Source organism: Mytilus galloprovincialis, chromosome 12 (genome assembly GCF_965363235.1).
Source record: "Mytilus galloprovincialis chromosome 12, xbMytGall1.hap1.1, whole genome shotgun sequence".
Taxonomy (NCBI): Eukaryota; Metazoa; Mollusca; class Bivalvia; order Mytilida; family Mytilidae; genus Mytilus; species Mytilus galloprovincialis.
In genome coordinates, this window is record NC_134849.1 from 63,713,382 (window position 1) to 63,737,151 (window position 23,770).

The following is a 23,770-nucleotide window of genomic DNA, read 5'->3' on the forward strand; positions in this document are numbered from 1 at the left end:
GTTGCTGCACTTGATCTATTTGTACTTACGTAAAGATCATATCAGTCTCGTATTGATATCGAAGGTGTCACACCTTGATCTAACAATTAAAACAAATAGCAATGACAAGCCTATATAGGCTAACTAGATAGATTCTTCATTTACAATGAAAACACGTTGTAAATATACAAATGATAAATTATTTACCAACACATATTTAAAAACTGTCTGAAATAATCATATAATTCCAGTCAGCACTTTTTAAATTATTGTATGGTTCCAAGGTCTGCTAGCTGATTTCAGAAGTCGCAAATCTCAAACACAAGTGGAATTGTTTTCGTGTTATAAAATTGAGAATTGAAATGGAAAAATATCAAAGAGACAACAACCCGATCAAAGAGCAGATATATATCTATATATATATATATATAATACCGCATTCAGTCATAATTTATGTGTATTCAGTATAAAGCAAGCACACGTATATTTGGTACCAATAGATATAGGAAGATGTAGTATGAGTGCCAATGAGACAACCGTCTCCATGCAAATAACAATTTATAAAACTAAACCATTATAGGTCAAGGTACGGCCTTCAACACGGAGCCTGGGCTCACATCGAAAAACAAGTTATAAAGGGCCCCAAAATTACCAGTTTAAAACCATTCAAACTTGAAACATACTTAACATGGAGCTAACTTTTTAAATTCAGTTTAAATTCATTCTTCCATGATTCCATTGAGCTGAGATTCCTATTCCACGTAGTAATCTGAGACTATATCGTTTTTTCTTACAAACCAAATTGCAAAAGAATAGAAATAATTGTACACATTTCAATACAATTACATAAATAACATCAAGTGCCACGAGCAGAGTGAAGAGTCGAAATACAAAGAATATGCAAGGCATTAGATTTTCATGTAATTATTTCCTTACTCTATAAACTAGACGGGCGACAGCATCTGTGCCGTGTGTCTTTAAACTGTGTATCATTGACGTGTTGAAATTGAGAAGAAGATACAACTGGGGCGATACATACAATTAATTGTTAGCCTGGTATCCCGGCCCGATATCTAGCTACGTGTCGTAAGGACCCGGGCTAATTAATTGTACTGCCACATGTGTTCTTCATTTGACAAATCTATATTGTATATTAATAAATCTATGATACTTGTAATTATACAATTTCCCCACGTTATTCAGTGTTTATAGATCCAAAATTTGTTGTGAATTTCACATTCTTGGCCTTTTTATAAACAAAGTTTTGGGTAGGTGTTTTGCATGACCTTTCTGTGTGCAAACGTAATGAATAGCCCTGTTATAAAATTTTCAAATGTTTAATTACTAAGGACTTAATATGAAAGTTGCTAAATTATTATTATTTAAAACTTTTGCGTTACTGCAATTCGTAGATTCAGCATTTGTTATTAATATACCACGTGGGATTTCTTTCAATGTTTTGTTTGTCTACTTCTAATTACCGCTGTTGTTTATCTCGATTTGTCAATCATCTAAACTCTAATTTTCCAATAATTAACAAAATATGTTTATAGCATGGCAAAATTTCTAGTAAACTGGAAATCTGCAAATGCCATAAAGTTGACATGGCGTTAATCTCGTTAACTTTCTTGATCTAGTGACAAAATTCATTCAACAAATAAGAGTGATGAAAAAAATACATGAACTATTAATTCAAAAATAAAACCTTTCCCCGATGATTGTTTGACTTTATTTACCAAATATTTTAAAGGAAAAAAAATAATAGAAGTACATTGTATTCTATTAAACTCCACGTTAGGCAATTCTGATTAAAACAATTAATGTTGTGAATTAGGATGTTTATTTCATTTTCAAATATTTTATTTCAAGATAATTCATTAGTTTCTTCAGTTTGGATTTGTTTTGAAATACAGAATGAACTTCATGCTTCAATGGTCATGTAAATATATAAATTAAATAAATAAATTTATACACCAATTTCAAAAATTACAAACATTGAAATAATAGAAAGAAAAATTGATAACTGATTTTATATCTATTTCAATTGTCGTTGGTTCTTTTAAAGACAACAATGGCAATCGCCGAAAACGTTTTATTTAAAGTTTACTAAATCGAATTTCATACTTGAATTGAGTTCCACAAATTATTTAAACGACTACCTCTTTTATTTCTGTGAAAAAGATAAAACCACATTAAAATGACGAACTTTGTGTAATAATCATGATAAAGAATTTGTTTGGTCATATGTGTATTCATAATATTACAAAACGTCCAGATTTTAACCCCTTTAACCAGTTGTATATTTATAATCTTCTATACTTAGCTTTGTAACTCTTAGATGACACAAAATGTCTACTCTATAAATGCACGAAAAGGCATAGTTTTCTGTATGATTGAAGCTAAGAAGTAATGAATAATTAATAGAAAACTATGTGCGTCTACGAGCAAAATAATAAATATGTACACCATTTGTTTAATCTCTAATGAGAAAACTGAACATTTATTTAGGTTTGTTTTTTGGTTTTTGGTTGCTGTCGTTTTTCTTTTCATTTTAACCAGATCATACCGTTGAATTCAGTTTTTTACGATTTCAGTGACCCATGAGCAGGAGGATGAAATGAATTTGTGTATGAAAATGACATGTTGATTAGCCTTCTTTTTGTGTTGTATTTTGTTTGGTATTTTATTCTCGACATGTTTTATATATTTTTTGGGGCTTGTTTGATATAGTATTCCTTCGTCAAGTAGAATCATTTTTTTATTGCAATTATTTTGTTTTTATTATGGCTTTGATTGTAAATGGCATATCAAGAAAAATGGAGTACGAATCGTACAACATTTGACAACACTAACACAGCACACACAAAAACCTTTACAAAACCGCACACAAACACAAACCATGACCTTTTAATGTAAAGCACAAACAAAAACCATGACCTTTTAATGTAAAGCAAGCTGGCAGCTCTAAAATATATATTTGTTTTCTTTCTTTTATTTATTATGCGTGTCTAATGGAAAAATACCTCGGACATAGGCTACCATTTTGAATGAAAGAAAAATACAAAACAAACACACAAGAAACACTAAAAACAAGGTTTGAAACAACAAGACAAAAAACACACACAAAAGACAGAATTTATTTGAAGAAAACTCTTTATTGAACATCTAAAATAAAAGGAAAAGAAATAAAGGAAAGAGAATTAGGTTAGTGTTTTTTTTTTCAAAGAGAATATATATACTGAAAAAGTTCACAGCAAATTCAAATCCACGCTGCTTCTCACCTTCAAATATAGAGATTTATCCCTTGTAAAGATAGAGAAAACGAAAAAATACAACGAAATAATCCACTAAAAACAGACAATCCCGACTTCGTTGGGGTGCCATTTTGTTCTACGCATGAGGCATCCCGAATGACGTTGATTTTCGGTATCCATCGCAATGTCAATCAATTAATTAGCATATAAAGCATTATGCAAATGAGAATTAGCAGTTTATCCCATGCTGAAAATTGTTGCACAATTCTAAATTTTATTCGTTTTAAACGAAGTTTAACATTGAACAACCTTTAGGTTTTGGTCGATTTTGTTACTCTGGAAATTTAAATTTCTTCTCTATATAAAAGAAAGGTAAATAGCAATAAAATAATTTTGATTGAATTTGACAGGTTAAAACCAATATTTTGATAGACCTTTAATGTCAAATTGGAGACATGCCAAAACGTGTTCATTTAAATGAAAAAATACAGGTAACTGATAAAATTTTGTAACGGTACAATAAATTGTTTTGCATTATTGTCTCCAGTTAAGATACCATGACTTGTATCAAAGAACTGTGCATTTTAAAAAAGACCATAAAAATTTAACTGCCTAAATAAAACTTTAAACTTTAAAATGTATAATATAAAGCGTGAAAAAATCTGATAAATATTGGTAAATTGATATACATTTTTTGTATATGCTTAGAGGAGGTATTGTGGGCGGAGTCAAACACGTGGTCTATTTGATATTCAAATGGGCGGAGCTTATATTCTCATATATCCCATATCACAATAACGGTTTTTACCGATAACTAGTTTGTGTGCCAAATAATGAAAACGTGGAATAAGTCTACTGTAGAATAGATTTAAAAACACAGTAAAAAAATATTAGTCGTGATTTCCACATAGGATAGATAAAGTTATATCAGTAGACTTGTAACTTGGGATATTTTACATACTCAGTGATACTAATTTATTGTGTTATTGATAACTTATTGTTTTAGTGCTTTAATTTATTTATTTATTCTCTCAAAATTGAAGAAATGGCATCTACAATTACACAGAAAGACACTACTCTAACAAAAATATTTGTTGGTGGCTTACCGTACCATACAACGGACAAATCTTTACGAGAATTTTTTGATAAATTTGGTGATATAGAAGAAGCGGTTGTGATAACAGACAGACAAACAGGGAAAAGCAGAGGCTATGGCTTTGTAAGTATACATCTTTTAGAACTAATATATTATTCACTTTTAACTTCCAAATTTGATATAATATACGCTTAAGCCGCTTTTTAAGGTCTATACATACATTCCTATACGGTAGCTTATAAATGTAGCTCAACTTATAAGAACGGTAGCTAATACATGTAGCTAATCTTATCAGAACTATTACATTATTCTCTTTTAACTTCTAAAATTTGATATAACGTATGTTTAACCACAATTTCTAACGTCTATATTTGAACACACAGTAGTACAATCGTATACAGTAGCCTATACATGTAGCTCATTTTTCAAGTATGCATTTTTAAGAACTTTTATATTATTCTCTTCTAACTTCCATAATTTGATATTACGTGTTTTACCCCAGTTTCTAAAGTCTATACTTACATACACAATAATACAATCGTAAACGGTAGCTTCTACATGTACATGTAGCTCATCTTTCAAGACATAAAATATGACCATTTAAACATATGTATACTCTGCTCTCCCTTTTAATCGTCTTCTCGTTTAATAATTTAAGACAAATAAATTTGATTTTTATAAGCCATCAACACGTTGTTACATTCGATCGTAGTGAAAGATAAGATAAAGTACGTTGATTTACGAGGCAGTATGATTTAAAACTATTTTGTATTTTATACTCTTTTAAGTACGGTACATACAAATACCCGTATCAAGATTACTATAACTGAAGAGAGGGCCTTTTAACTTGCAAAGAGATTTATTTGGAGGCCACGTTTTTCATATGGTATTGAAGAATAAAGTTTTATTATACATTATGTAAGAAGAAATGTGAGCTCATACAACATTTAGTGATAGAGTCATTTAAAAAAACATTCATGTGAATAATTAAAGTGCGTGTATACATACATTCTAACTATAGTGTATACGTACACAGTCAAACTAAAGATTTTCAGCTCTATTTAATATTTTATGCTTTGTTATACATATTAAAGATATCTTGATAACTTTCTTAACAAAATAAACATGACTCAGAAACAGGTCACAAAAGACCTTGGTTTGGAAATTTTTGGTCTCTTTAATAACATTGAGAACTCTAACCCTTCATTGAACCCCTGAATGACAAACCTCTCAATGAACCTCTCACTTTGGTCTCTTTATTGAACCCCAGAAAATACTACAGCTTTATGACAAACCCCTCGACGAACCTCTCATATTATGACACATATAATAATTATTGCAGGTAACGATGTCGAATAAAGATGGTGCAGAACGTGCCTGCAAAGAACCAAATCCGATCATAGATGGAAGGAAAGCTAATGTCAATTTGGCGTATTTGGGTGCCAAACCAAGAGGTATAGCAACTGGTCTCTCACTATCTGGTAACCTTCTTTCATTTTTAAGATGTATTTTGTTTCTGCAACATGTTTTGTGTTATATCTAAAACAATTTCAAATCTTGGGTTCATAATGATTAAGCTCAAGTAAACATATGCACAGTCACATATTTTGTGAGGGGTTAACTTTAGTAAATTGAGATTTTTTTTGTGTGGTCGAGAGCATCATAATTATTTTCAAATTCTTAAAAACAGTGGCGTGTGCCTTTTAAAGAAAATGTTATGCATATAGTTTCATTTGTATTGTGTTCCCAAGATATGAGATTAAGTAGTGGTATATATTCCGGAAGTAAAAGTAGCAAAGATCTAGAGAAGTTGACCCTAGTCTTGCGGTTTATAAACAAAACCTTTAGTGTTTAGGAAATTGACGTTAACAGAAAGGAAAGTTGCAAACATGTCATCTTTGAAATGTAGGAAAGTATTTATCAACAATATTGAAACTTATACTAACAAACATTCTGTACACTTCAACGCCGGCTAACACTTTTACTCTTTTCCTTCGCCTTAAGCTAGTTCCAAACATGATTTTCTAATTAAGAACAAACAAGGCTGATTAAATTTAACCCCTAATTACATGCAAAAATATCAGACGACCGTGTCGGTATTACATTACTAATCAACCCAAAAATTGTATTTATTAATTTTGGAGTGCAAATCAAAAATTGCCTGTACTGTGGAATGCGCAGAAGACTTAGCGTTGTACATTTCACTTTTCAATCAGACGATAAATGTCGATTTATTCAAGATGTGGCGAGCTTTACGCCATTTTGTTGATATGGTAAAATCTTCATGTAGAGTTCAGATTCAAAACTAATAGCTAGCATCGCTATCAACATATGTTTTAGTAATTTATTTCATACAAAAGACACAAGCCTAATTATATAGCAGGGGATCAATAGGGATCTTCCTTTTTATTGCTGTCTTAAAGAAAACAAAATGGGGGTCTTCCTTTTTATTACCGTCTTTAAAAGAAAGAAAAAATGATCTTGACATACTGAAGTATTATCAATGTATATTTTATAATTGTTCAAAAGAAAGCTGAAGTATTGATGTTTTAGAAATCAAACTTATACAAGTTGTCTTAATCAATACGAGAAGTGCACTAGATTGTGTACAATATCGGAAGTAAGACAAGGAGTTCCGATGGAAAGAGAAGTTTCACTTTTGAATATTTACACCTGTTTATAATCAAATAATTAAAAATTCCTTCAGTTTGATAATGTGGTAGATAAGGCATGTAATTATCTATTTTGAAGGAGGAGGAATCTGGTGCGAAACAAGGCGTACTGCCTACAAACCTTAAATTCCATTTATTAAACAGCAGGCACTTGCTGATTTTGTCAACTCAGAACTGCAATTGTTACATGTAATCATGGAACCGGTGGAATAGTACTAGTAGTGTTCCGAAGAGAAAAGATCTTTTCGTTCCAATTCTTTAGTTGACATGTCATATCGTTGTTGATAATCATTTATGAAAAACCTAGTAAGAATAAGAAATGACTGATGCTTGCTTTGGGGGAAGCTAATCAGTCAAACTATCTTGATTTTTGGTAGGAAAAACAATTCATTGAACTACGTTCTTAAAAATTTCTCGATGTCAAAGAATTGCACATTTTCGAAATTTGGATGCCGACACTTTTTTCAAAGCAACTCATATACTTTAAATTTTTTTAGATTTTTCACACATGTGAACAAGTTCACACTGAGAGTTGAGACGAAATTAGAAAAAGATGACCACCTAGGACAAACCTCAATATACGGTTTACATGTATCCATTAGTGTTTCTTGGTCAAGAACACGAATAAGCCTTGTTTTACATTATGTGGTATATCTATACATTTATAAGCTTTACTTTCGTATCCTTTTTCTAAAAAAAATTACCACTTTCAATGAATAAATATCCTAAATCTGCGAATACTTTCTTAATTATGTATAGAAGACATACTCTCGTAAAAGTCTTGGTTAGAATTTCAAGTAGTATAGAAATAGACATTGAATTTGTGTAGATAACATACTAATTCTAACACAGGGGCTGTTAAATTAAATGTTTATTGCAAATTTCAAGAGGTTTTTGAAGATTTGAGGTTTCCAATGGGTATAACTACAAGTCGTTAATTTCAAAATCAAATTTAATAGATTAGTCTGAAAAGGCGTATGCTTCTTCTATGGGTAGGTACAACTTTCGTTCTGAAATGTCATGAACAGGATTACTCTAAAACTAACCCAAATTAAGCTTAAATTTGAATGGTCTTAAGGTTCACAAGCTCTTGTTAAACGTCATTGCATAGTGTTGGATCTGGCAGACTGATAGTCGACCGTTTTGTCAGACTAGTCGAATGTAGAACAAACGACAAATCTGGTAGGATTGGCAACATTGCAAAACCTCTAAAAGAAACCAACAACGTAATTCCGCACTAAAGACATCGTTTCATGTTGGACTTTTGTCTTTGTTCCCCTCTTCTTTTAAAACAAATCTGCCCGCAAATTCGACTTAAAGTATTAATATTTTAATACACAAATGGTTCAACTTAGGGTCAGTTATGAATTACTTTTGGTAGTGTTTAATAAAGTGAAATGTTTCATATGGTTCCAACGTCATATTTAGTCGGTTTGCTACTTTTTAATTATAATAATCCCTTTAATTCATACTTAAATCCCTGACTATGTTTGTAAATTAATACGAATCAAACACAATAGCACTGGCTTTTAATATGGGATTTTTAAAGGTAAGCTCTCAAATCTTAGTGCGATCTACAATTTAAAACATTTGATTGTTTTCCACACAATAGAATAAAAGGCTTTAGATTTAACAAAAGGGTTTTGACATCAATAATTTAATCAGCTTTTAAAATTTAAAAATCATCGCTGCGTGGCATGGATCTTTTATAAGGACTGTTCGATCTGTTAGTTAGTGGTATTGCCAACAAGTCTTTGCATGCGGGATAGATTTTCTGTTCTGAGTAGGACTAATTGTTTATAACGCCATTACAATAGGAGACATTTTATAACATTATATGTCAATGAAAAATTTAAAATATACAAACATTTAAATAGAAAAAGTGTTTATTGACTTTATTAAATTTGTGCGGAACTGTTTCTCCTGACCCGGTTAATTAGTAATCAGTTGTAATTCAATTGAATCCGCGTCTGCACTGATGGTTTTAAAGAATGTATATTGAATTCATACTCCATGAAATGTCTCATAACCGTAACAACTTGAGTGATTCTGTTTACATACACAGCGATGCCACTATAACTATCCACGTGATATAGTCCAATTCCTTATTCTGAAAAAAAAAAAATGTAAATCTTTTTTTTAATATATTTTTAAATACTGTTTATGATTCTGTAACAGAACGAGTTTCTTATTTTAAAATATAATTTTTCATTACCATTATAAATGTTTTGAAATGACACTTTCATGACTTTAGGCAATATGTTGTGAATCCATTTATAACAAAAAGGCGAATGCTTAACCTAATGCAACACAAAATATATTAACCTGGTATCGTCAACCAGTTTTGAATGTACGTTTGCTATACACCTTTTGTTATTCTGAGGGGTATTTTTTCAAGTTAAAAAGGGGACGAATATTAGGGGTTGAATACTCGGAAACCAATGTATCCCCTTTACGACTGGATAATTCGTCTTAGATCCAAATTATCACACACCAAACAACCTATAGTAAGACTTAGTAAGACTTACTGGAAAGTTATGATGACTGTATAATTCTTCACATTTAATACCTATAGCTCAAATAATCATGTTATTTTTCCAGGTATTCCAATTGCTATTAAAACAGGGTTACCGACAGCAGTACCAATGACATATGCTGGGTAAGTAAAATATATACATACTTGATAAGAATAAATGGGGAGTTTGGGGGGATTGGATCAGACAAAGGGAGTTAGGGGTTGGATTAGACTTGCTACAATTCCTTTTCTTTTATTTCTTTTTACTAATTTATATGTTTACTGATAACTACCAGTCGACTGAATGCCCTTGGAGCAAGACTTCATCCTGCAGATATCAGTATAATGGTATTCTTCCAGTTATAGCAGTAAAATTGTTAAAGGGACAAAATTGACAAAAAATAACATAATTAGGAACGGACATGTAGCAAGTCTAGGGTTGGATCAGATTCTTGTTATTGTACGGTCTGACGATAGGTAGTTGGTAGCAATCTTAACTGTCAAATATCACAGCTAAATTGTTATTAAGGCCAAACAAAAAAATCCTTGTTTCTTGAATCTTGACAAGAAAGTAGGTTTTGTTGGTAGGATAAATGATCTATGACTTAATAGTGTAATGTTCTGGACTTTTAACTGACCTTAACCAAATGTGTTAAAGTGAGGCATTATAATTTAGGAAAGGCAAGAGGCAGGAAACACAAATATGCTTTATTTTTAATTAACGAGTATATGTGTAAATGTAAATGTATTTTTCAATTTATACACCCATGAGTTTAGTATCAAAATTATGTAATTGTTATAGACTGTCCCTTTTAATAAGAACAAGGTCACAAACTTTGCAAAAAACATTTCCAGTCCGGAAATAGGTTCGTCATACATAGAAACAAAGGGTTTTGGAAATTGTGATAAATTTTACCGAAACATTAATCCAGAATGGGTTCGTGAACTAGAATTTATATTTTCCAAGCCTATTCAATAAGTGTTTTCAAACTTTGAACGTGTTTGTCAAAACTCATTAGTAATGCATTAATTAATTAATTAAACGAACTACTAATTCAGCTTTGATACATATATCTGTTTACGTATCCCATTCAAAATGAACAAAGTCTAGTTTATGCATCTTAACATGTTATAGATTCGACCACCCATTTTACATAGATACAAATCGCAAAACAAATTTCATGCTAAATCAATGAAAGCTGCTGTATGTTGAAATATATGCCATGATATTCGTGTTATCGTCTGAAAAAAAATATCCATCAAATATTCATTTTTATTATCAGCATATAGCACATAGAGGGCAACTTGATACAGAAATAAGTCCGGATTGGATCCGGAATTTAGATTATCAGGATAAAGCCAATATATAACGGTGAATCTGATTGGCAGTTTGAATGCTTGATGTGTAGTTTTTTGGTAATTTGTTTTCAAACTTCCGTTTCTGTTTTGCTTGATTTCGTGTGAAATCCTTCTGTATAATTCATGACATGGTCTTTTGGCGTGATGTGAATTTTCAAACGTGGTAAAATGACAGTTTGCAGTATTCCTATTTAAATTTTGAAAATCACAAAACACGTGTTGTTTTTTATTTTTAGTTTATATTTTATAATTTTTATTTCCCCTTTGTGTGTCATTGATAGTGATTGCGGTGGTGATTTTTTGCACTGTTATTCAAATGTCTTCCAGACGACAACTTTTAGACTAATACATCACGTGATTTTTGGTCACATGGGCATTATTATTTTGGGAGAAAATGACAACCTCTGACACTAACATTACTTTCAATATTAACTGCACTTGCAGACTGGATCAAAACCAGAAATATGTCCTTCACTAATCAGAGAGGGGTATATACAGCATAAAAATAAAAATAATTTACGACCCCATCAAAACAGCTGGAATATAGATAACGACTTTGTTTTACAACAAGACATAAAAATGGATAGAAGCCACGTGCCGTGCATTATTGTTAAAATGTGCAGCTTTCACTCTCCAGGAAGAAGAATAAATATTTTTACAAGAAATGTTTCATGCTTGATTAAAAGCGACTATAAATTAAAAATTATTTCTTTTTTAACTGATGAAGAGGCTCTAATCAATTTCATCAAAACACGTTAAAACCCCGCGCGTGCCAACATGTTAAATGATTTTAAAGACAGAAAGAAGTCTTTGAATGATATACATGCAATTTGACGTTCAATTAGTTTGCTAACATTGAATTTTATTTAAGGGTTTTATTATCTGCGAAAGAATATATACAAAAAAACGTAACAAAATCAATGATTTTACTAGTCAACCGTTATTGACTCCAAAACTTTTCAAAAACAAGAAATTTTTGTTGGACTGAAATATATATAGTCAGGGACACATTCCTTAATTTATCACATTTTATTTTATACTTGGACAGGTCACAATCTTCTTAATTGTAGAATATATCATTCAATATCTTATCAATGATTTCCACTTTTAATAGATCTTCGCTTTTCAAATGCAATGCATTCATTTTAAACAAAACTTAAGCAAGCGATAAAGGTTGGTAAAATTCTTTCGTTGTCAGAAAATGTGATTTGTAGACCTCGTTTTAGGTAGACCCAGACGTTTCCGCGATAAATGCTATCATGTATTTAAATATTATCGATTTAAACTGTCGAACATACTGATTAACATCTATTGTCAGATGAAAGTTTGTCAAGTTTGTTTAAGTTAAGTATGTAAACATAAACCACTGGTAGCCGAACATTTAGCGAGTAAATGTAAACGCGCCATTTTGTTCAACTTCCTGTTATTTGCTCACAGTAAGCAATAAGTTTAGTATTGCAATGCGTCATTAGTTGTGTCAAATTCTCTTTTTGGCGCTAGAAATTGGTTTTGTTCATCTTGTTACAATCAGTTTAAATGAACCATTGAGCGAGGTTAAATATTGTTAAGTTAAGTATAAAAAAATAATAAAACGTAAACATTTCCAACCGACCCGTTTGGTTATGTTCAACATATTCTCGCTTCAGCTCTCGTCATTTAACGCGATGTTTCCGAAATAACATAACAACGGGTATTTCGTTGTTCTTTCCATAGGATAAAAATGCTGTCAGGTCCTTGGCTCAAATTTTCAACTTTATTCAGTCTGAATTTTAATTGACGGTATTTTTGGATTTAGTGTAATAACGGAAGTTTAGACATTTCCTGCAACTGTTTCTTCTATTTATGTTGTAAATTGTCAAGAATTTGTTGTAAGCCGAAGGCAGGCATTATAATTACACTATTTCATCTTGTAATGAAGAATTTCAACACCCAGTTCTCAAATCTTCCACGCACAAGCTAATTAAAAAGTTAAATTTTCTCTCTTGGATAGACGTAAAGAAATCTACAAGATATATCTGTGTACATCACAACTTCGATAATATGTGTATATATACGTATTTATTGTTAACTGTTCTCGTCCTGAACTTGCATGAAATATTTGCCACAGGACGTTAATCAACCAACAATCAATATATATATAAGAGTTAGTTTCTTAGTACCCTTTTGGATTAAAAAAAAAGAAGGTTTTTTTTTTAAATTTTAATAATAGATATGATTTTCAGCTTACCACAATTAAATATTTTACATTGCTTAACCACGGTTTAGAGGATTTTAAGTAGATACTATGCAATTTTTACTTACGTTGGAACTAGTTACCAGAAAAACATTGCTTCATTAAAAACAGGAGTCTGAACAAATTAAAAGGGGTACATTTCATGAAATAATGAAATATTTCTCTCTTTGAACCTTAGAATGGCCATTTTTTTTTTAATTCCTCGGATATTGAAGAAAGTTGCTTGAATCTGATATTTGCATCAATCTATGCAGATTCGAGGTCGAAATTGAAACATTCATATTAATAATTCAAACTCGTGAAGCTCTTCTGGTGTTCATTTCAAAACATTGATTTTATAACTATTATGACGTACTTTGGAGCTCATTTCATCCCATAATAGAATGTAAACATAGCATCGTTAATCAAAGCATTCTTTCCGTTTATATATATATATTTTTAAAGAAACTGTTTCGACTTATTTTCATGTGGGGAATTATGAATGTTAATCAGTCTTGTTTTTATGGTGCTAAGCGATTTTATTTTTCATTTCCTTGTTCTGAGGAGTTTGGTACCTGTATTGGATATAGATTTTCTGAATTTTTAAAAACTTGGTCATTCTTAAATTCTTCATTGTGATTGAAGTACGTATAACGTGTTTGCACTTTACTTGATCGTTGCGGGAACTATGTGAATGGAAGAAGCAACGGATAAAAACATGTTATACGAACCGAACGTAGGGAGCATTTTCATAAATGACAAATCCAGGTTGATTTTTACATGGTATTATTTTTTTGATGAAATAAACAAATCAAATCGGGATCCATTTTGCCATTTCGATGCACTACCGTTTCAGAAATATCCCTCAAAAGATGTAAACATGTCAAATGACCTCTTAGATAAGTGTGAGAGAACTTGTCTAAAATCTTAGTTTTCCTGATTTAAATGTAAACAGATAAAACATTCTCAGACTAAAATCCCTCAACAAACATTAGATTTACAATGCATTCAATCATACTATTGAACTATATGTGTGTGTACCTAGGCTTTTATTTCTATTTCAATACTATTTGTGAACTAAATAAATAATAAAAATAAAAGATTTTTGTATAAGAAGTTAAGCAGAGCAAGAAACATTTAAAAGGTTTTGTTTGTTTTTCATCACGATATTTAAAAATTTATAAACACAATCAGCTGTTTTTGTTTAAGACTCTTTGTGGTATAAAACATACTAATCACAGGAATAGGTGACCCGATCTTAACACCTACGTGTATCATACTGTTATTTGTTGAAAGGTAAATGAGGTGGGGTTGCGTAAGGATACATTGTCCATGATGTCTCGCTCTATGACAAAAAATTGCGGGATCTTCTCGCTGGTTTGAAGACCCTTTGTGGCCTTCGGCTGGTGTCTGCTCTTTTGTCGGGTTGTTGTCTCTTTGACATATTCCCCATTTCCATTCTCAATTTTAACTATGTATACCCCCTTTTTTCCAAACACGTATAAAGTGCAGTTCTTCTACCTTTATACTTATTTTCATTTTTATGTGAATAAACCTCAATGGAAGAATATACACTGTAACCTGATTTAATTGTTTTAACGGACTGAGAATTTGTACCTTAAGAAGTGTGCATTGGGTTAAACTTCTACTTGAACATGTGCCTTTAAATTTTTAAATCTACATCTAACTATTGCGAACATCTACATGATTTGGTCTCTTGTATAGATGTTGTCTCATTGTCAATCATATCACATCTTCTTATTTTTATATACTAGTAAGTATATGTTAAATTAAGAACCTTTCTATTGCAAGCTAATGCTAACCAATGCTTTACCTGATGTATGTCTGGGAATGCACGTTATTGACGTAATAAACATTTTAGGCCTTTCAAGCAGCAGTAATATCCAATTTTCAATTTCATCGCCGATGGTTTATTTATCGGTGATTAAGGGAGAGACAGTTAAAGACAAAATTATCATTATCATGAACATACGCCAATTGTGGACTTAAAACATTATTTTTGATGGAAAAAATATAAATCTATAGAAACTTGATTTTCAGTTCAATGCCATGTTATTGTGGTTTTCAATGCCATGTTATTGTGGTTTTTGGGGGTCTTGCAATAAACCGAACCTTTGTAGTTTTATTTTTACTTTTATTTCAAACCAACATAATAATATGTTTTAAAAGTTTTTGATGGAAGACATTTTTGTTGAATACTAGTCTATCAATGCCATATGCGATCGGATCTTCTCAATTAGACAGAATTTTGTTCGCATACCTTAACACAAATCATCATAACTTACTAGAAATTTAATTACCTGTCCAGCCGCGCGTGTTGCACCGGAAATGGATCTTTAACATCCGCGAAACAGTTTGATTTCAATAAAGTGAATACGAACTGTTCAACAGAGGTCCCTTTTGCGTTTTACTCCACATAGAAACTGCCGTATTTTCAATAAATGAATTAGACAAAGATGTTAAATTGAACCCACAATCTTATAATGTTAATGATGAACTTTGAAGTAAAAGAATTATTCAAATACCACTTGTAGAATTTGCCATTAATGCTAGTCTACTCGACCGACTGTTGATTCAATTAAGGAAAAAAAAATACAGCTGTTTCGAAAACAATCGGGTTTAATTAACTATATTTCCAATGTAACGGCAGTATTTTAGATTTAGAGACACAGAAATAAATACAATTAGTTATAATTCATATAAAGGTTCAGGGGTGGATACGGTTATTTTTAAAAGGGGGTTCCAACCAAGGATAAAAGGCCGGTTTCAACCATATGTACCATTCAAAAGCATTGAACGTCAAAAAAGGGGTTCAAAAACCCTGACCTGCCCCTGGATCCGCCATTTTAGGTGTATTATATAAATGAAGATTACTTTTCAAAATATTGAAATATTTGTCACTGCCGCAAATAGATGAACATGAATTCGATTAATTAATATTTTTGCAGATTATTTTCCTTTTTTTGACTAGGGAACATACGCCTTTCTCTAATACTATGAGACAGACTTAAACTAAATAACTAGCATCTATAAAATCTTGAATAGTTGTTAAATATGCTTTGTTTTCGGATTTGAGCCTCCGGAAAATCGCATTCAAACCTACACGGGTTTAAATAATATATTGCATTTCCGTATTTTCGGATTTCAAGTGGTTTTAAAATGACACGTCTAAAATACAGCCCATTTGTTGTCCTACAATGTAATATTGATTTATCGTTCATTTTTATGTTGTCTACTGAAAATTCAATTGATATTTTCAAATTGTCGTCTGCACTGAAACAAAGGGCACGAGGAAGTCCAATATATATGTATCATGTTTGTTTATGGTATTTGGTTAGATTTCTATAGAGTTATGGAGGTTCTCTGGTGTTCTTTATGCTTCGAAATGTTAGTATATTCACTCCGTTCTTTTTTCTTTATCGCTTTTCTATACCATATATATTTATAAAGTTTGTTGGAGTGGCTATATTTATATACATAGTTGTACAATATCCTTACATACAGCATGGCATTTATAATTAAATCTATGGTTTTCTGAAATGAGACAAGAGAAATTTTGATTATTCATAAACTGTTATAGGAATTCACCACTTTAGTTTCAATTTTAATGTCGCACGAAGAAACAGTTCTCCCATTTTGAAAATAATTCTCAAAAAATGTCATTGGGTCAATCGGTCTACAGGAGAGGACGGTAAAGTCCCCGGATGTGATGTATTTTCTTTAAATAACCAGTATTCCGTATTGAACCTAATTGCGTGTTCTTAGGGGTAAAATTCCAAACTAAACAGAATGATTATCAGGTGTTTAGTACACAGTTATTGATTTGAAAAAACAGACAAAAATATTTTTTTTTTTTTAAATAAACGAGGGTGAATGAGCACTTTTACAATTAGCCCAAATAATTATACTGTCTGATCGAAGAAAACCTCTCGTGTAAAAAGAGTAAAGTGTCATATTGTTAACCTTGTATATTGATTTAAATAAAGAAATATTTTAATCAATGTCCTTACGTTATGAATTGGATTTAAAACAGGAATGCTTTTTGGACAACTTGCATTTCTTCAAAATCATTTTATTTTGAGGGGTTAGACGCTTCTTGAATGTGACATATAGGGGGTAAAAACTGGAAATGTCGTTTTTTGTGGAATAAAGGCGATAACAATAAAAAGGGATATGAGATAGAGGGACACTAATTCGGGATGTATGATATACAGGGAAAATAATTAAAAATGTGGGATATTGGTGGGAAAATAAGTTGGGACGTGGTTTATAACGGTGTAAGATATATATATAAAAGGGATTTGGGATGTACGGGGTTAAGTAAGATCTGGCCAAAGAAGGAGGAAATATAGAAAGTTGGGACACAATAACCAAAAAAGGTTTGTGTGTTGAACATCCCTGTGTCACTCCTATCTATTTTCGTTCTTCAAAATTATCTCAGAAAGGGGGTAAAAGTGATAGGTGTCTAAAATGAACATCTATTGCGTGGTGCCACTATGTGTAGATTAAGTAAAATAAAAGTTGCACTAAATTAGATAGAGTATGACATTAAAGTTGTCGAATGGAAATATAAGATTTCCGAAGTCATTTTATTATCTGAATTAATTTGCAAAAGTTTTTTTCAAGTTTTCTTCAAGCACGAAGTCAATTTTTGAAGAAAAAAAACACACCAGGGATCGCGACAGTGATCCATTAACTTGATACAAGACGATATATTTAAAATTCAAGGCCAGTTTAACACCTCTGTCAATATAAGAGATCGTCAATATTGTTTAGTCTGAACATTACATTTTAACAATATTTATGTTAAACGGGTAATTAAAATTACAACAATTTAAAAAGCTTTAAATTATACCATTAGCTATTTTTTGCTATAAATTATACAATTAACGCCAATTTTTTCACAGTTATTATCCCTCACTATTTGTTATTTAAATTGATTTTAAGCTGAACAAGATGATTTATTGTTGTTTATTTATTTTTCAGTGTTCCACAGTATATCTATCCGTCAACTGCCTACGTCTCTGCAACGACACCAAATATGTTAGCGTCAAGTCTGTCGTCTGCTATTTCTCCAACTGCTGCCGGACAGTATATTGACTATTCAGCGTATGCCGCTCAGTTCGCTGCCGCCAATGCATACGAAGCCGCTTACCAATACGGAACATCTGCTAATGCATTCGTAACGCCCTCTGGTGCCGCATATACCTATGCCATGCCTCAGCAAATAGCAGCTGGAACTCCAACGATTCACTTTCAACCCCAACAGATACAAGCAGACAGGATGCAATGATGACGTCACATAAGTAGATACTTTTAATAAAATCAAACTCCGCCCAGTCACCGGACGATTTATAAACTTTGTAAAATATTTTCGAAGAGAAGAAATTACATCATCTCGATCTCTATGCAAAAAAACGTCTGTTATAACGAAAGAATCAAAGATGTTAAATGTATGAAAATGTATATTGTTGACTTTGATGTACGCTCGATGGATATTTGATTGTTGCATTATGGGTAAAGGATGTATGAAAGTGAAGAATGGCATACAAGTCAATATTGTTAATATTTAATGTACAAAAATAGGTATATATTGTTTATAATATTATAAGCTTAGCATTTTATCGTCCAATTTAACAGTTCACATATTTAATGTTATTATTATTTATTTATTGTTGTTATAATGGTTACTCCGTCCAGTGTGCTCAGCCTTGCCTTATCATCTTGGTCACGTGAACACTGTAAAGGACAAATATGGGGAGGACCATACAAATTTTGCTAACGTCTCACGTGACTTATAGTTTGTCATGACATTTTATGCTGGATCGGAGGACATTGTTAGCATAGTCTCATGGACATATTGTTATACAATGTTTTATTATGTATTAAAGGGACCACCTCAAAATTATTATCTTCATTTTTTAGTAATTCAAAGTGTGAAACACTAAAAGTATAAGAAAATATTCCGTCCTGTGAAAAGGCGATTTTTCTTTCTTTATAGTGCATTCAGTAAAAATATGTTGTTTTTATTTATTTGACACAGGAGATTGCGGGATTGATGCCCTGAAAATTGTGGCGTTATCCAATGAAATTGAGCGTTACAAACAGTGTTGCATTCGAATATAATTTTGAGTTGGTCCCTAGTAGTGCCCATTTGTAAATACTCCATTATTATATTAAATGTTGATAATGTTATTTGTTAGAAATTAAGGAAATGTAGACTATGTTAGACTTAGGAAATCAAAATAGTCAAACCGAAATTAATAGAATTTATAAGTGCTAATATTCAAAGTAGTTCTAGTAATGTTCGCCAATTTCCTGACAAACCTTACACTTAATAAAAACAAGGTTACTCCAATATTACTCTTTTAGATAAAGGTTTAGAACCTCATTAAACATTAATCATTTTATTTATTTAGTCAGAGGATCGCTATAGATTCACTTCATTTTAACTTAACGAAGTCCAAAGTATTATCTTTTGAAATAAAAGAAATCCATTTCATAAATTCGTTTCGTTTTTTGTATTCCATCTTTTCGGTCGATACGGACGTCAGAATACATGTTCATATTACTTGTCATTTATGCATGTGAAGTAGTACAATATCTGTGATGTTAGCTATGGGTGATATTGTACGTGAAAATATTAATTGTATGGGAACCAGTTTGTTACAGAATGTATTTATATGCGAATGAATTTGTATGGCTTGCCATTCATTGTAGACAAATAGGTCACGTGATTATGTGTCGTGAAGGTGTCGTCCAATCATTTCATAGTATACTAGAATCTCGTACATGCATGATATCTCTTTGTAAATGTTGAAAATCTATGCATTTTTTAATTTTGGAGAACAAATTTTAAACATATTTTGGCTTTAACAGTTAAAACTGTTTACAAGAATGAAAAATAACAAACCAAAAAGAACGTTTGGAATTTGGAATAAAATTGAATTGAAGATTATCAATTATCTAATAAATTTTCTGGGAAATGGTTCACAATCATTACCCCTTATGAGTTCCCCGTCCATTTCCATAGTAGTGTGTAGTTCAATCCATCTTTTGTATTCGGAACGTACAACTTAAATTATGTTACTTTTCTAAACATTTTGGTTAATTTTCGATGCATTCCAAAGCGTCTAAATTTCGTTTTGTTCAAATACTCAGGTTTTTTTGCCAGTTTCAAAAATCAAAATAACATTAAAGAATATGGGTATAGAACAACACTTCATATTTTGCATTAAAATCTTGATCAAATTCTTATACTATAATTTATTATTTTTTAGTTGTTTTGTTAACTTTTTACAACAAATGGTTTCATATTTTTTCTTACAGTTGAAGCACAAGAATCACATTGAATAGTATTTTGTACGAAACGTTCAATTTGTAAACTTAGCCTAACTCTGCATTATTGAATATCATATCAGTATAGTGGTCTTATTATTAGGACGGTGTACAGCCGCATTCAAGCATAATCATTATGTTAAAATACAAACAATTTATTATGTTTAAATAAATTTACCTATGTTAAAAATCATAAAGAAATAAATAAAAATTTTAAATAGATTTTATTGTTTGTTTATATATTTATTATGGTGTATCCTGTTAACCTAAATATGGGAAGTTGTATAAAAGGCAGCTCTAAGTAACCAGTGAGATGAGCTTAACACAATCAAAAAGATATAACTAAAGACATAATAGATATGGCGCCATTTCCATAACATGAAATCAAAATAAGCACCAATCGAAACTAAAAACTAAGAAACAACCCTATTTTTGCTGCTTATAATCTCAAAGTCATTCAAAATGGAGGAAACGACAACAAATTTTATATAAGGGGGGGGGGGGGCATATAAAACTTATTATATATGTTGCCATAAAACATAACACTTAATCAAAATATGCACCGAACGAAACCTTAAACACAGTAACAACCCTGTTGTTGCTGCTTATCATCAAAGTCATCCAAAATGGAGGATATGTGGAATACTCAGACCTCACTACAAGATCAAGACGGCCCCTTACACCAATATGATTGAAATTCTCTTTGAGATGTCGACCACGTAAGGTCAACGTTGTCATTCGGAGTTGAAAGCATACTACATGTATTTGGTTATGATATGCAAGGCTCAATAGATTATTCAAGCGTACACGTTGGTTATAGGTGGATATACGGAAAACTTGGGTATACGTCATTGAGAGCAACCCGAAGGCATGCACAAGACAGGTATGTCGATATATTACGGTCTTCAACAAAAGCCATGTGTCAACATACGATACGGTCTTCAACAAAAGCCATGTGTCAACATACGATACGGTCTTCAACAAAAGCCATGTGTCAACATACGATACGGTCTTCAACAAAAGTCATGTGTCAACATACGATACGGTCTTCAACAAAAGCCATGTGTCAACATACAATACGGTCTTCAACAAAAGTCATGTGTCAACATACGATACGGTCTTCAACAAAAGTCATGTGTCAACATACGATACGGTCTTCAACAAAAGAAATAACATGTTTCTACACAATGTTGCAAGTTCTACATACCGAGGTAGAACCCGAAATTCAAGAAAGAATGACTCAATTAATCAAAATGAGACCTGTATCTTATGAGCCATGTCTTTGAAGTGTTTTATCTCTACCATTGTACAATAAATCTGTCTTAATTCGCCTTTTTCGAATCTAAAGGACTATGGGTAGTCTCATTCTTTCTTCGTACACCAAAATGAAAATAACGTTACGTCATTGGTTGAATTTCTATTTTTTATCACGTTTTAAACCAATCACAACGTTTTAGTGTATTCTTTTGGTAATATTACCCAGAATGCATTAGAATCTGAAACGGCAAATTGGATGACTCTAGGTACATCTCAGATTGATACGAATACAAACAGTTTTGTTGGTCTATTTACCTGTCATTGGACAGTTATTTGGACAAGAGGATATCTTTAAATGGACGTAGAACTCTTGCTTTAAACAAACTTCTACGAACGCCACATAGACATGCATGGGAATGCGGGGTCTCACCATATAAATTTATGTACAGACTTAGGCTGCGGTTTGAAAGCCACTACCATTTATGTATCGTTTATTGCGGAAATCTCTACCTATTCATATATGTTATAAACATATCACATTTATATATTTCCAAGCTATCATATCTTATTTGGACGTTAACCACATGAGATCATTGATATCATTAGATAAATAGATCAGAACTCAGTTTTTATAGGCTTCTTACTAGTTAATGAACATGTACTAGTATGACCCATTGGCAGATAAATGTCTACCTATAGGTATATTACCTCAGCGAAAGACCACCCCTTTGATATATTTGACATTCCAAAAACAGTTACCTATATCACCGGCACGTCTGTTTATATGAACATTTATATCCCCAGTCCACATAGAACCGTTCGGTTTTCAACAATGAGCAAAGCCCATACCGCATTAGTCAGTCAAGAAAAGTGTAGGTTACAATATTTCTCGCACTTATCATTGGCTTGGCCTGAAATTAAAAAAAAAGTATATCGACAGTAACAAAACAATTTTGACCTACATTTATAGTGACCACAAATATTTCAAGAAACTTTTAAATTGCTACCAAGATATTATTTAAAATTTATAAAACACATAACTCATCTTTGTTTGTCGTATATATGATCTACTACCAGTAGCACTTGTAAGATATATACAGTGGAAACTGCCCTGAAAAATCATTGTCTTAGACTGTAGTTTAAAGCATTTTATATTAAAGGACAGAGATATATATGTGTTAAGTATGAACAAGCATCACATAAAAGTTAAAACATAAACTTTTAACCACTTAGATTTCATTTTAACAAACTATTCGCAAGCTTGTCGTATACGCAATGACCTTTCATTTGACTGGACACAGTTGCCTTGGTTGACCCCTGTCTACAGGTCGACAATGACGCAGTGACCAACTTGAGAAGAGATGTATATTACAAACCGCACTCAATTGATTTATACCAAGTTTACATGTTAAACATGCAGGGAGTTAACAGATCTGACAATGAATTTGAAGATACATGTATATGACAATATTTACTAAAATGGTATATACAAATTTTAATACTTTTTCCTAAATTATGTCACTTCATAATGTCTGATCTTTTAATCATTAAATTTAAAGTGTCACCAGGTTAAGAAATTGAACGGCTTCTTATATCAATATTTGCCATTTTTAGTGGAAATTAAAGATTTGTTGTGCTATGTTTGGTGTTTTGTTTAGACTATTAAAAGTCTTTATAAATAAACTGACCAAAACAAAGACACCCGCACTTATTCTTAAAAGTACATCTCAATTTACTTATTTATAATGTTTTAATTGAATAAAAAAAAAATTGGACACCTCAAAGAAAAGTTTCAGATTTCCATCAGCAAACTGAATGCTTGAATGACGTGGATTTTGAAATTATAGGGTATTTAAAGAAAAATGTATAAGGATGAAAAAAAAGTACATTTAACCAAGAGACTAGCAATGAAAAGGCCTTTCATACATGAATTTGTACATTATTTGTGTTCAAGCAGTCTTCAACATAATATATTTATACATTTAAACAAGTTTAACCCCATCGCATTCAGGACTTGTGCATATGCCTGTCCCAATTAAGGCAATATCCCCGTTCATTGCTTTATAA

The 23,770-nt window shown here is 31.5% G+C and overlaps 1 protein-coding gene across 4 annotated transcripts; it reads left to right on the forward strand.

Moving 5' to 3' along the window:
• The first annotated feature begins 4,033 nt into the window (after positions 1-4,033).
• Positions 4,034-20,668, forward strand: LOC143054529 (RNA-binding protein 24-like). 4 transcript variants are annotated; one of them, XR_012971716.1, is made up of 5 exons: positions 4,034-4,452; positions 5,672-5,810; positions 9,603-9,660; positions 10,800-10,888; positions 18,095-18,261. XR_012971716.1 is itself a non-coding variant. In XM_076227551.1 (4 exons), exons 1-4 carry the CDS (start codon positions 4,279-4,281, stop codon positions 18,399-18,401), a joined length of 678 nt encoding a protein of 225 aa, XP_076083666.1. In that variant the 5' UTR covers positions 4,042-4,278; the 3' UTR covers positions 18,402-20,668. The 4 variants fall into 4 exon arrangements, 2 of the variants coding, with proteins under 2 accessions (XP_076083666.1, XP_076083667.1); XR_012971717.1 differs by having other exon boundaries at positions 4,039-4,452; positions 5,672-5,783; XM_076227551.1 differs by lacking the exon at positions 10,800-10,888 and having other exon boundaries at positions 4,042-4,452; positions 18,095-20,668.
• The last annotated feature ends 3,102 nt before the right edge of the window (positions 20,669-23,770 follow it).